The following is a 15,207-nucleotide window of genomic DNA, read 5'->3' on the forward strand; positions in this document are numbered from 1 at the left end:
CTCAAGTAGTTAGTTTCTGCTTCAAGTGCGAGTTTCTCAGTGAATTCATTTTATTTCAGTTTGTGTCAACTGGTCGCGATACAGCTTGTGTGAAGGCTCTAAGAGATATTGAACCTGGAGAAGAAATTTCTTGTTATTATGGAGATGGGTTTTTTGGAGAAAATAATGAGTTCTGCGAGTGTTACACTTGTGAAAGGTAAAGTGTTATGATTCCGGCTTTTATGTTCTCACCACGTGATGATTATGGGCTGTAAATCACATTATCTTCTCATTTAAATGCAGGGGTAGTCTTATGGTCTGTAGCATCGCACCCAGTGCCGTATGAATAAACAAAAATCAGAGGCTGCAGAGCTGTTGGGGGGCACTGGCACCTGACCCTCTAAAATCTTACTGTTACCAGATGTTATTCTTAGGAGTAGAACAGAATTCAGACATGCTTACGGAGAGAACGAGAAATGAGGAATACCTTATACTCACACATACACACACACACACTCACATTCACACTCAAGCACACATATACTCACAACACTCACACTCACACACACACCCATACACTCACACTCACACATACACACTCTCTCACACATACTCTTACACACTCATACACACTCTCACTCTGCCAGGGTGGGGTTGCCCCAGAAATGGCCAAGTGAAGTTTAACCGCTGACAGTCATATAAACAACCCTGAAGTTGTCTTGCGTCCTCTGGAATTTTTCTGTGTTGCTGCACGTACTCTTCATAATTCCTAAGTCCTGTCACTTAGTGAGGAACCTCTTTGTGTGACCCATCAGGTTTCTGAAGTCCTTGTAGAAACCCCCAGACTTGCCTTAGCAGGACGCTTGTTCACATCACTCATTGTGGTGACGCCTGCAGACGAGAGCTCATAGAGGTAGTGTGTGTACAGGCTGGGCTGGGCTGGGGCTGCAGGAAGGCCCCGTTACGAGGCAGCGCAAGCTGGCATAGGCCGCATGGCGGAGCGAACCTGGGTTTGTTGAGCCCATTTACATGCCCTGCATGGCGCTGAACACTTCTCATCAAGACTCATCCAGTCCCCCCAGCCTCCCCGTGAGAGCGAGAACTAGCAACATGCCCACGCTGCCAGTTCAGAAAGTCAAGTACCTGAACCTAGGTCAGCCTGCCTTCACTCCCTAGGACTTCTGCAGCTATGAGCAGAGATAGCTGGTAGTGCTGCTTCTCCCGCTTAAAACACCCAGCCTACAGCCAGTCATGCTCGGGAGAGCTGGTGGGTTCCCTAGAAGCCCCATTTTCCTCTTTCTGGGTAGCCAGAGGTTCCCCTGGTGTAGGGGGTGAGGGGGATACAATTTATCTTTTTCTATATAAAAAATGGTTTAAACATTAATTAAATCTTTGACCAGCCCACAGAAAGACCCTTTAACCTATGAAGTAGTTTAATTATAGTTGAATAATGCTTTACAAGCACTTTATAGAGACAGCATAGTTACGTAGCAGCTGCTGCCTCACATCCGGTGTCGGCTGCCTGTGTGGAGTCCTGTGACTGCATTTTATTGGCTGTGTGGTCTGGGGCAGCTGAGCTGCTTTTGGGCCTCAGTTATCCCATCTGTAAAATGGGGTAACATTGGAAGCTATTTCACAGCTTCAGGGTTGTTGTGAGGACATTGTTTCACATACATCATGTAGAACAGCACAGTTAATACTCCGATATTAGCTATGAAGTTATATGAAGTGCCTTCTGGTATTTCCCCTTAAAAGGGATGCCCCAGGAAGACACAGATTTTTACCTTTTTTATTGACTGCTGTGTCCCCAGCATTCAAAACAGTACCTGGTATTTAGTCAGTGCTTGATAAATGTTTGGTAAATGAATGATTGAATGGGGCAAATAATATGCTAATAACGTTTTGGAGGCTGCCCTGCAAAAGGTAACCACACACATAGGATTCACTCCAGCCCAGAAACCTTTTTTCTAGATCAGAACTGCACATTTCATCACGTTATTTGTACAGGTTAGTTCTCTTTATGGAGCTTCAGTTTCTCAGTGGTAATGTGGACGTAATCCCACCTATTCCCCAGGCTTAGTGTAAGCAATAAATAGAAATGTGCAAATCCTTCTAATTGGAAGGGCTGAATGCAGGACAGTAGGCATGGTTATTGTCAGATACTTCAGCAATTTGACTTAAAGACTGGCTGTGAATATTCTTGAAATTCCCAGGAACACCAATTGTTTCTGCCTTTCCAGAAATTAGGTGAGAGGATAAGACTGGTCAAAAGAATGCATTCAATTACTATCAGATAATAACTGACTAGTTAGTTCCTTTACGTTAGGCCTACACGTGCATGGTAAACAAAACTGGCCAGCTGTGAGGGCAGTATGGTAAAAGGGACACACACACACACACACACTGTACTAGGAGCTGAAGGGTAAGGAGCAGTGGCCCAATGAAGAATTGCGAGTGGACAGAATGTTTACAAAGGCGCTGAGATCATAGGTGAGGTGGTCAGGATACATTTGATGCATATTTCTGGGCTGTGACCATCCTGACACAATAGCAATTGTAATACGTTCCTAAGTAAGGTCTGCAGATTTCACTTGAGAAGGTTTGAGGAATAAAATCTAATGAGGGACCAAAAACTATGAGGGACCAAATTGTGTTAAAGCTCATATAAAAGTATGTCTGCTGATAGCCAAGAAAACATTTCTAAAGTATAGAAATTTAGGGGAGATTTGCCTTAACAGATATTAAAAATTACTATGAAACTATCATAATCAAAACTTAGTGGTACTGGCCCAGAATAGACAAATAGATAAGCGGACGTAATAGAGTCCTGAAATAGAAGCAAGTATGATGTTGGAAAACATATTTTTGATCCACGGTTGAGAATCTGCATATGTGGAAGCCCGACTTCAATTATTCGTGGATTTTCAACTATCAGGGTGGTTGGTGTCCCTAACCTTCGTGTTGTCAGGAGTCAAGTTGTGATTCACTGTGTACCTGGAAGAAAACGAAGCTAAACCCCCGTCTCACACCATATACAGGATAAATTCCAGATGGGTTAAAGATGTAAATTTAAAAATGCAGAACTACCAGGGAAATAAATTAGGAGAATATATGTCTAACGTTGGGATAGTGGAATTCTTTTAAAAGAATTAAAACAAGAAACAGTGAACATGAAAGTTTTTGAATGGCCGAAAGTAAAGTCGAAGAAATGACAAACTGAAAGAGGGAAAATGTACCCATATGGCAAAAAGTTAATATAATAACCAAAAGGTCCTGTAAGCCCATAAGGAAAAGACAGACTCCAGTAGAAAAGCGAGGTAAGGAAGATGCTGCAAAGAAAACGGTATGGCCATCAACAAGGAAATTAAACCCATAATTAGATTGTTTCATTTCACTCTCAAATTGGCACAATTTAAGAGGTACGCTGTATACTTACTGCTGGTGAGGATATGGAGAAACAGGCACAGTGTAATTAGGCCGTGAATTGCTGTCACTTTGGGGGAAAGTGATCTGGCAATGTTTGTTAAAAACAAGTGCACCTGTTTACCTAGCAGTCAGTCCCATATGGAAGAACCTATCCAGCGGAAAGACAAACACTAGTTAACAAGGGTTTGGTTGCAAGAGCAGTACGGCGGCAGTGTTCATGGTGGCAGGCAAAACCTAAATGCCCCACAAGTTTCAGTCATCACCGATAGGCATGATTGATACATTATGGAATATTTATTCCATGTAAATAGTACAGCTTTGTCAAGACATACGTTCAATCCAGATTCATTTGTCCATGATATAATGATAAGAAAGCTGGGTGCTGAGTGAGTGTATAGTACTATCCTTTGTTTGCTTAAAAAGCAATAACGATGTAAATAGGTGTGGAGACTGTGGTGAAAGGAGTGGAAGCTGACATGTTGGCAGAGGGTTGACAGTGATAGCTCGGGGCTGTGGGGACACGGGGTTGGGAAATGCCGTCAGCTTTGGCTGACATGTATATCTACATGTACATCTATAGCCTAGGATTGTACTGCTGGTTGCAGCAAGCATGAGCATGTGTTACGTTCATAAGCTAAAAAGAAGAAATGAGGAAAGCAGAAAAGCAGATGAGTGATAGGGTTTGACTTTAAAAACTCTAATATCCAATCAAATGTATGGTGATGGAAGGAGAACTGACTCTGGGTGGTGAAGATACAATGGGATTTATAGATAATGTAATACGGAATTGTACACCTGAAGTCTATGTAATTTTACTAATAATTGTTACCCCAATAAGTTTTTTAAAAAACCCTCTAATATCCAGATAAAATAATTCCAGCACAGTCATTTATTTTGTGTTGAAGCATACGTAAGTATGGCCCATCTTTCTAGAAATAAACCAGAAATGTTGCAAGTTATGGCTAAAAGGCATGGAATATCTGCAAATAATTACTTTCTTAGTCTATATGAAATAAAATAGCCTATGAGACTTATGAATTTACTTTCTGAGTACATTTTGGGGTGGATTGGTGTGTAACTGGTTGCCTGCCGTGGTGAAGGTTACATAGAGGATTTTACAGCAATTTCTATTGCACCTTTTTAAAAAAGAATTGAGGCAGTCCCACAATAAGTGTTTTGTTGTTGTTTTCGCAAAAGCATTAATAAAAGAATTCCAGGTCCATTCTGGGAAGGTGAAGAAAGCTCACTTAACCAGAAATAGTTTCTGCATTAGGTTTAGATCTTGTTCCCTAGCAGCAAGAGTTAAAAGAGGGGGCAGATAAAGTAAAATTGTTGTTGTCACTGAGCAAGAGGTGAAAGTGATTTCTTTGGGGAGAAAATCCTGAAGGAAATGAGTTACACGGATTTTCATTGAGGTCAAGATTGCCCTCCTACTGAAGGGTATTCACAATTCCGCCACAATTCCAGAAGCTGTTACTCTGTGGCTTCTCTTTAACAAACTAAGGCCAATAAAATGCAAGTCTTCAGTGAAGGCCATTTAGGCCAAAGAGATTTCCCTCTTCTCAAATGCAGCATATAGTGTTTTTGTTAACTTCATTAGTGTGTAATTTACTATTCTTGAATAGAGCTGAGAGAAATTTTCTTTTATACAGTGAACCAAGCAAAGATTTGCAAAGCTGGATTCATTAAGGAAGTTTACGAGATCCTCTTCTAAAGAACCCTCACTTCAGAAGAATTTATACAAATATAAATAATTAAAGCAGTTAGAAATCATTCTCATCCAGTGGTTAAAAGCAAGTCTTTTAATGTCTTTTCTTCAGTAATATTTTACTGATTTAATTATGGTCATTTATGTTTATTTCAATAACTTTAAAGGAATTATTTCACAGTTTTTATTCTAAAAGTCAGATTTTCTCTAATATAATCTGGCCTCCTTATGTAGAATTTCAATTAGGATTTGTTTATATCTAACATTAAGCTCTAAGTAATGACTTAATTTATGGAAATTCTCTGGTTTCTTTTTTTAATTCCTTCATTCTCAGTAATCAGTAATGTAGTGTTAAATTGTGCAGAACAAAGCTAGAGTATAACTAACAGGTGGGTTATTTAAGCTATAATTTAGACCTAACTATTCCACCAACCAGCTTTGAAATTGAAGAATAAGTTATTTATTTTTACCTCCCTAATGAAATTCTACAGGGTCCAGTAGTTCCGTATGGGCAATTAACAATTGACAATAGTCATAACAATTTGTTTTATCTAGAGTTTTTTTTGTGTGCTGATTGTATCTACATAGTTCATTTCTTTAGAGTCCTAAGCTTGGCAGATTTCCAGTGACAACTGATGCCTCATCGGTTCGTCACATCTGTTGATGTGTGATGTGGCCACGTGCCCTCAGCAGCCGTGGTTATTGTGAGAGTACGCTGTTTGTTTAACGTGTACTGTTTTCTCTTTCAGACGTGGAACTGGTGCTTTTAAATCCAGAGTGGGACTGCCTGCGCCTGCTCCTGTTATCAATAGCAAATATGGACTCAGAGAAACAGATAAACGTTTAAATAGGCTTAAAAAGTTAGGTGACAGCAGCAAAAATTCAGACAGTCAATCTGTCAGCTCTAACACTGACGCTGATACCACTCAGGAAAAAAACAATGCAAGTAAGTAAGGGAGGTTTGATAAACGTATCTTTTTTTTTTAAGTGTTTTCACACAATTTGCTTTCTAAAGCGTGCTTCAATAGTTTTGATCTTTTAAATATTGAGAGAAACTCTGGGACTCACGCCCTTCAGCGGCATTGCAAGGTTCTAGAAATGATTTGAGTACAAAAGCAGTCTGTATCCCCCCTCCAGATTCAATACAGTATTCGAGACAGAATTGTCTACTTTTCTTGAGTAGTTAGTAACTGGACATTAAATCTTCGTCATGTGTTCCAGGATCATCATAGGTTTGAGAGAAACATCAAGCTGTTAGTTTCACTATAATTAGGTCGTTAGGTCCTACAAGAAGACAGGACTGGGGCGGGGGGGGGGGGGGGGCTCATCCAGGCACACAGGTGTCCCCGCGCCTGGCCAATCTGTAGGATGGATGATGGGCTTGGGAAGCTCAGAGCTTCTGGCCTCAAGGCTTCCGCTTTTTTGCTACTTACTTGCCTTTTTCAGAATGAACTGACCCATTCACTAAACCACCAGTTACCAGACTCAGAATTGTGATAAAATAGCATTTTAAATGTCAATGTACTATGCCATGATATGTCAGCCACTACCGAAAGTAGCAAGAGAGATGAAAAGGAGGAATAAAGCAAGCCTTAAGATACCAGTTGTGTGGGGGGCAAGACGTAATGGAACTGGGAAAAGAGAGAAGGAAGAATAAAGAGAAAAGAGAAGAAAGCCTAAACGAGCAAAAGAAACACGTCCTGTTTGTGGAGCTTTGAAGTCCTGGAACCATTCTGATTGCTACTGTTTCCCGTCTGGGTAACACCAGTTTTCTCTAGTCCCACTAAAGTAGTAGGCGCTTTAGTCTGACTTGTCTCTGACAGGAATAAAGTTTTAAAGTTTTGACTTGGGAATCCCCGAAGTATGCCTGTGTGGGCACTCCATATGTCCACATGGCACTTAAGTCCCCTCTGAGATCTGATTATTTTAGGCTCTTCTCCTCCAGATGTTTTCAGCCCAACACCGAGTGCTCCCCTCCCTTACAGAAAATCCCGAAAGGAAGGGAGGGTGTGTCCCACGATGGCGAATGTCACTGCTGTGAATTCTGAACCTACCTGCTGCTGGGAGGCAGAGACCAGACAGAACCTCTAGTGTAAAGCAGCACTGTGTATCTCTTCCGGGTCATGTCCAAAGTGAACGAAAAAGAGCAGTTAGTCCTTCATTCACTGTTGACTGTTGGTTCTGATAATAAATGCAGCATAACCAATGTTCGTTTTCCGAGTCTGGTTCCTTGGTGAAACTGGAGACTTGTAAAACCCGTGTATAAAGGTATACATAGAAACACGTAGGAGCGTGCTGCCGGCTGTACGTGCAGATAGCCACGTAGCTGTCCACGTTGCGTGGCTCTGTGACATTCGTGGGGGTGTTTTGTGTTTTCGTGCATTAACTATATTTCTGATGGATGGATACTGAACTCAGTACACCAGTTACCTTAAAAGATTGGAATACAAATGTTTTTTGGAAGGTGTTGAGTGTACTACCATGTGATCATCGGAGTATTTATTAAACCAAATACTTATTAAAAACCTGTTAGCAGTTGAAGAGGTAACAGATGTAGGAGACTCGGGCCCCTCCCTCAGGGATCTTATGCTTTAGCTCCAGGATAGGACAAGTGCACAAGCAATGATGCAGAGCAGACTAATGTTTTTTACAGAAAAAGCAGACATTTTCTAAAGTTTAGAGGGAACAAGGAACCCTCTGAGCTGTAGTCTCAGCATTGCAGAATAGAACTTGAGCCCTCTCCTGGGGCCACTGACGTTAGGGCGCTTACTCTATGCAGCTTACCCTTTCTGCAGAATGATTATCTCGAGGAATGCCAGGGTTAGTGGAACAAACTTTGAGGGCCACGTGGCACAGTGGGTAGCCATGGCTCAGTGCTCTGGACGAGCTGGGGGCCTAGTCCAGCCATCTCCGAGGCCATCTTACACCCGCCCATGTTCAGGCTCGCTCTCATGCATTCTTTCAGGCTGTGTTTCTGATGTTTGTGTCTCGACCCTCCCTTCTACCTGTTTGAAAGAAAGCCTTTTGAAACTGTAGCTGGTAGCAAAGCCAGAACTGCCTGAGCCTCTCTCCAAGGGAGGTCAGCAGACGTCGTGTGGGTAGATTTGAGTGCTTTCCCCCAACACGTAGCTGCCCGTGTTTATCCTGCCATTTGTCTAAAATTCAGTGACACAGGAGCTGCCTTCTTTGAATAGCATTTCTGCTATCTTTAAAGAAACATTTCTGCCTAGTCGGAAGAAAAATTATTTCTTCCTTCCATGCAGATCCTTTTTGAAAGGTGTCACAAGAGCCACGCCTTGACTGTTCGCTCTAGCATCCAGAGAGAGGAGATAACAAGAAATCCATGTCCACATATTCAGTCCGCAACCCTGTACTACAATGCCGTTCTTGGAAGATTGTGGTTTTTTAGGCCTCTGTGCCTCGGGGGCCGGGCCACCCCCACAGGCAATGCCATGATACGGGGTGTTTGCCACGACAGATGCCACAAGTGGGTGCAAGATCCGGAAGACTCAGAACGAGTTTATTTTAACTGAGGAGTGCCTGTCCCAAAGGTAGTGGACTGGTCCCTCTCTGGCCTGTCACAGATTCCACTAATGGATTGGAATGTTCTTTCCTGCTAAGCTTACAGGCTGCTTCACAGGCTTTTCCAAAAGCCTGCTCCGGGCAGCCATTGCTAGTCTATTGGGCACATAAGATGGAAGCCACTTGTTGTGCCTGCAAAACTCCTTGAACTGAAGGCTCGAGTTCTGAAGGCGTCAGCAGTGTGGTCCTTGTGTTACTGCGGTTCACACTGACCCCGTTTCTGGGCCTTTTCCAGCACAGAGCATGGATGCGGCCCTGCCACGCAGGTAGCACCCACGGCGTGTTGCTGCTCTCGCATCCGGCTGTAGTTCTTGAAGGCCACGCAGAGCTGCCTTATGACTTTGAAGACACTCTGAAGTGACCATGGTACCATGCCATGGGTCCTTTACCCATGAGTTGGGACTGGCACTGTAAGAACTGTGGCATAGAGTTCTTAAAAACGTGGGGTCTTGAGCCATCGACGCAGATCCAATCCCGTCTCTGCCACTTACCAGACGGACGATCTAAGGCGCTCTAGTCCAATGAGCTTGGTCCTCACCGAGGTGTAGCAGCTCTTCAAGGAGCTTATTAGGATTGACATCGTACTCATTTGTACAGCACCTACCGTGTAGTAATTGCTAAGAATGTGTCTCTCCACGTACATTTACTGTCTAGGTTTATGCACTTGGGATTTGTCCTAGCCACTAGGGAGTCACACATGGCGTGTGACTGCGGAAGCCAGCGTGGCCACAGGCACGCCTTACCTCCACTGACGTGTGTCAGAACACTTAGTCTCCTGCTACACTTCTGTGAGTGGGCCACGGTCCTGCTCCTGGGCCTGCTGTCGCTGCCATTGCACAGTGCCCCCAGGACCGTGGGGGACGGTGAGGAGCCCTCGGCACTTAACTGCACGCTCATCTCAGTCACTTTCCGCACACTTCTCTTGCCCGGCTTGTCTGTGCTGTTGGACCGTGACTTGATCAGCACCTTCAGCTGCGTTTTTGATGAGATCGTGCTTTAAAGACCAAATGAGAATACCCTGACAAATACGTTACCATGTACGTGAACACTGTGGAAGCAGTACATAGCATCAAGCACAGTCTATTGTGTGCTATTTAGAACACAAACGCTGAAGTGCTCGGGCAGTGGTTCGCTGTGGTCAGCTAAGTGAGTCCATTGGGGGGTGGGACAGGGGCAGAACCCAGAGGCAGAATCACCATCAAATGAGATTCAGCCGATGGATTAAAGTAAGTGCCCGAGTGAGGGGAATCTGGGTGTCGTGACTTACGTAGGAAGAACATAGCCTGTCGCAGGAGAAAGCCATGACAGGCTCCCTGAGAGAAGTGTTTCCTAAGCGGAATCTTAAAGGGGGTGAGAAGGTGAAGCATGTTCCGAGCAGAGGAGTTTTATAAAGGAAGCTGCGGGGATGAGCGTAGGACTTGAACAAGCAAAGTTCATGGCTCGAGTAGAAGGTGGGAAGAACGGATGTGACCATAATTTAACATTTTGAACTTTATTTTTAGGGCATTAGGTTATTGATGTTTCAAGCCCAGAGGTGGCACGGCATGCTGGGAAAATCATCCTGGCTCCATGGTGGAGGATGGAGTATTGGGGAAGCAATACTGTGTTTCCCGAAAAATAAGACCAGGTCTCATATTAATTGTTGCTCCAAAAGACGCATATTAGGGCTTAAGTTCAGGGGATGTCATCCTGAAAAATCATGCTAGGGCTTATTTTCTGGTTAGGTCTTATTTTCCAGGAAACACCCGGAAAAGGCTGGAAGCTGTTGCCATAGTTCAGGCGGGAGACAGTGGCAGTGGTATGGAGAGAGGGAGACGGTGACATTGCAGGAGTGGATTCCAGGGGCTGGATAGGGTGAGGCGGTTAGGGAAAGCAAGCGTCACGGATGGCTCCCCAGTTTCTGCTTGGTCAGCTGGGTGGGTGGTGCTGGTACTGACCAAGATGGCGATCATAGAAGCAGCAGCAGCCGTAAGACTTGCTGGTGAGTTCAGTTTAAGCACGTACCCTGAGACAGCCCCAGAGGGCAGTCCAGATGCCAGCAGGCATTTGGCGATATGGATCTGTAACACGAGAGAGAATCAGGCTAGAGAAAGTGATTTGGGAACTGCCAGCAGATCGTTGGGAATAGCCATGGGGGAGTGGATGCATGTCACCCAGAGACTGGTTTCCCGAGAGCCCAGGACAGCTGAGGCCTGAGGAATTTGGTGTGAGGGATAGATGGAAGAACACTGTTCTTCCTCAGGGAAGGCCAAGGCAAGAGGGGTTTTCAGGATAATGAATGGTTAGCAGTGTTGCATCCTGCAGAGAGGTAAGGGCTGAAAAGCCTTCGCTGGATTTCGTGACCAGGAGGCTGTCAAGTTTGGCAGAGGCTGTCTCAGAGGGACAGGCTGGATCCAGATTGCAGGGGGATTGCTGTCGAGAATACGATGTACGTGTCATTATTGTGTAGACCTGGTTGCAGGTGCGAAGGGAGAGTGGGGTGGGGAAAGGAAAACTACGGTTGAGAACCACTAAGCCTAGTCATAGAATGGTCCTCAAAGAGTCAGGCTGAGCAAAGGACCACCATAGCCCCATCCGAGAAAGCTGAGCACAGAACGCCGGTGTGTATTTCCATCAGTAAGCACATCTGCTGAAAGAACACCTTTGGCAAAAGAATTCCCTGAATATCTTTATATTTTAAAACTAGTTTCTAGCAAGTTCTGTATAATTTCCGTTCATATACATCAGTTGTTCTCGCTTTGAGTGCTCCTACTATTCAGCAAATAAGTGGCCTGGATAACTGGTGTGCACACAGATACGCACGCTCTTGGTTCAGTCAGTGGGTCTCATTCCGGGGAATTCTGCTGGTTTGGGGACCTCGGGGCCATTTATGAGTCAGTCTTCTTGAGTACAGAGCCTTCTGTTCTTGGTGGTTTGATATTTTTGGAATGCTTGTTACTCATTCTTGCTCCTCTTAATAGAATCTAATGGTGATGGTGACTTACTTGCTTAGCCATGCAGAAGGAACAGCAGTCGCCTTGGCAACCCTCGGGCGTGTAGTAAGCGTCAGTCTTTGTCGGGCAGTGTGCTGGGCTTACCCACGTTCATTGTTTTATTCTCCCTGTTTTCTGGCGAGAGATGGTGATTATTTGGCCATCTCAGCTTCCCCCGTGAATGATTTAATGGGGTATTCTGATGGGGAGGAGGTTTTCAGATGGAGAATGAGGGGGGGCTAACTGAGAAATTGACTCGTGTAAAATACTGTAAAAATAGGTGCAAATGTCAGTGCAGAGAGAAAAACAAAACAGCAAGATGGCAGAAAGTCAGTGGCAAAGTCAGGCCCACAATGGGAGCAGCTTACACTTGAGTCGCCTGTAAGCCTTCTGAAAAGCCACTCACCTGTCGCATTAGTTCTCAGGTGGAAGTTCCCAGCAGGATAATCGCAGCCTTTCTGGAGGAGGGATGTCGGATCCCCCTTTGTCCTGAGAGTAATTCTAGACACTGCTTCCCCCTTTCAGTTTGATTGTTGACCCCAGGCAGTCATGCGAGGGACGGGGGGCCTCCCAGCACTGAGGGGACAGCTTAGAATGGTGCAGTTCATTTGGGTGAATCTCTGATGAGAATAACAACATATGGTTCTTAGGACCCCTTCTTCTTGTTGGAAACCACTGTGATAGAATTTGTCGCTTCGAGCCCGTTAGTAATACTGTGTTTCTGTTCTGTTACTGGTCAAGTAATGTGCTTACTTGGAGTTAATGAGTAATGGATTCTAGAAACCTATTTAAAATGACAATTGGAAGAAGAATTTGTGAAAGAAAAAGAAAATAACTATGATTTTTACTTAGCTTCACTTCAAATCTTTCATGTGGTAAAATACTAAATCAGGAAAAGAAACACTTATAACAGTTTGGACCAGTGTCATGATAGATTAAGGACCAACTTAGAGTGCAATCTAGGTACCTGCTGTGCTAAGACCTCTTTAACCACCAAATTACTCAAAAATGAATAGATGCTCCATAAATTAGAGGCAGAAATTAGGGAACATAAAACAGTGCAGGTAGGGGGTGCTTACGCACTGGCAGAAACTGAACTGGGTCTGCCTGCCTTCCCCATGATCGTATAATCTAAACATTTCATAGCTGAGAGCTGATCGGGGTGTTGCTTTGTTGAACATGACTTGTGCTAAAGGCTGTTTTTCATCTTTTTTTTTTTTTTTTAAACTTTGCAGCTTCTAGCCGAAAATCTTCAGTTGGTGTGAAAAAGACCAGCAAGAGCAGAACATTAACTAGGCAATCTATGTCAAGAATTCCAGCTTCTTCCAACTCTACCTCATCTAAACTAACTCATATAAATAATTCCAGGGTACCAAAGAAACTGAAAAAGCCTGCAAAGCCTTTACTCTCTAAGATAAAATTAAGAAATCATTGCAAACGGCTGGAGCCGAAGAGTGCTTCGAGAAAACTTGAGATGGGAAACTTAGTACTTAAAGAGCCTAAAGTAGTTCTGTATAAAAATTTGCCCATTAAAAAAGAAAAAGAGGCAGAGGGACCAGTACAAGCCGCCATGGCTAGTGGGTGCTTAACGAGACATGCAGCGCGAGAGCACAGGCAGAGCTTTGGGCGAGGCGTCCCCCCGCGCGGGGAGGCCGCTCCCGGCACGTACACCACCAGGCGGTCCGTGCGGACGAGAATGAATTTGAAGGAGACCTCTGACATCAAGCTTGAACCAAATACGCCGGATGGCTATAAAAACAGCTTGTCGGAATCTTGCCCAGACAGTGACGAGCAACCATCTCCTGTGACACAGCAGGAAGAACTGGCGCATGAAACTGCACAAAAGGGGGAAGCAGAGTGTCCTAAGAGTGACAGCAGCATTGCAAAAAAGAAGTCACGCCAAGGAAAACTGGTGAAACAGTTGGCAAAAGCAGAGGAATCCACTCTCCTGCATGACGTCCCCGGGCAGGCCGGGGGGGTGCCAGATGTGACGGGGTCCCACCCTGACCCGGACGAGCACAGCGGCATGGAGGGTGTGCCCGGCAGCTACGTGGACTGGGCCCCTTCACCTGTGGATGGGTCAGTTGTGACGTCAGACGGCTTCAAAACAAAAGACAGCTTCAGAACTGCAAAAAGTAAAAAGAAGAGGCGAATCACTAGGTATGATGCACAGTTGATCCTGGAAAATAACTCCGGGATCCCCAAATTGACTCTCCGTCGGCGCCATGATAGCAGCAGCAAGACAAACGACCAGGAGCATGATGGGATGAGTTCTTCAAAAATAAGCATCAAGTTAAGTAAAGACCATGAAAACGATAACAATCTCTATGTAGCAAAGCTTAATAATGGATTTAACTCAGGACCAGGCAGTAGTTCTACGAAACTGAAAATCCAGCTAAAGCGGGACGAGGAGAGTAGAGGGACGTATACAGAGGGCCTTCATGAAAACGGGGTGTGCTGCAGTGACCCTCTTTCCCTCCTGGAGTCGCAAATGGAAGTCGATGACTACAGTCAGTATGAGGAGGAGAGTACAGACGACCCGTCCTCTTCAGACGGAGACGTGGAAGAGGACGAGTATGACGATGACTTTGAAGATGATTTTATCCCTCTTCCTCCAGCCAAGCGCTTGAGGCTCATAGTGGGGAAAGACTCGATAGATATTGACATTTCTTCCAGGAGAAGAGAAGATCAGTCTTTGAGGCTTAATGCATAAGCTCTTGGTCTTCGTTGGACCCGGGGTAACTACTTTAAAAGAAATACAAAAAATTCCAGTCCATTATTCCTCAACTGAAACATGTTAGCGGCAGCACTTCTCGTTTCTTCACTTATCAGCATAATACTGTAGAAAGTGTACAGCGTACTGACTCTTCTTAAGTCTGATTTGTGCAGATTTTTATTGTACTTTTTAAATAGCCTTCTTATGTGCAATTCTGAGTTAGAGGTAAAGCCCTGTTGTAAATTAAAAGGCTCAAGCAAAACTGTACAGTGATTGCAACTGTCCACACAGGACGTTGAAAACAATAATGTGGCTACACAATTTTTTTAACCTGAAGAGCATCAACTGGCTCTTTAATATATGACTAAATAATTTAAAACAAATCATAGTGACAGCATATTAAGGTTTTCTAGTATATGCTAATATCACCAGCAATGATCTTTGGCTTTTTCATTTATTTGCTAGATGTTTCCCCCTTGGAGTTTTGTCAGTTTCACACTGTTTGTGGCCTTGGTTAAATAGCAGACCATTGGTTGGGAGTCTGACTGGTTTCTTTAAAAAAAAAAAAGTACAATTACATGCGTGACAGCTGACTTTTCAGTACGTTATATGTACGAGGGTGACAGTGTGCAGGATGAGTTTTGATCCAGCGTATTTATTGCTTGTCATGTAAATTAAAGACCTTGTATTTAACACTTTTCAATCCTTTTAGAGAAAATTGTTCTTTGCAAGAATGATTGGTGCTTATTTTTTCAAAAATTTGCTGTGAACAATGTGATGACAACAAGCAACATTTATCTAATGAACTACAGCTATCTTAATTT

The 15,207-nt window shown here is 44.0% G+C and overlaps 1 protein-coding gene across 2 annotated transcripts in view; it reads left to right on the forward strand.

Annotated features, from left to right (window-relative positions):
• KMT5B (lysine methyltransferase 5B) overlaps positions 1 to 15,207 on the forward strand; it is a 50,727-nt gene extending 35,520 nt beyond the window's left edge. The window contains exons 10-12 of one of the 2 annotated variants that reach the window (XR_013994315.1): positions 60 to 196; positions 5,863 to 6,059; positions 12,903 to 13,198. Coding sequence is in view for 1 of the 2 variants with exons in the window: in XM_081064196.1 (XP_080920322.1) it covers positions 60 to 196; positions 5,863 to 6,059; positions 12,903 to 14,380 (1,812 nt within the window). In the remaining variant the exon portion in view is untranslated. Of the gene's footprint in view, positions 1 to 59; positions 197 to 5,862; positions 6,060 to 12,902 lie in introns of both variants that reach the window. The other variant, XM_081064196.1, reaches the window with a different exon arrangement.

This window comes from Rhinolophus hipposideros (assembly GCF_964194185.1).
Source record: "Rhinolophus hipposideros genome assembly, chromosome: 10".
Classification (NCBI taxonomy): domain Eukaryota; kingdom Metazoa; phylum Chordata; class Mammalia; order Chiroptera; family Rhinolophidae; genus Rhinolophus; species Rhinolophus hipposideros.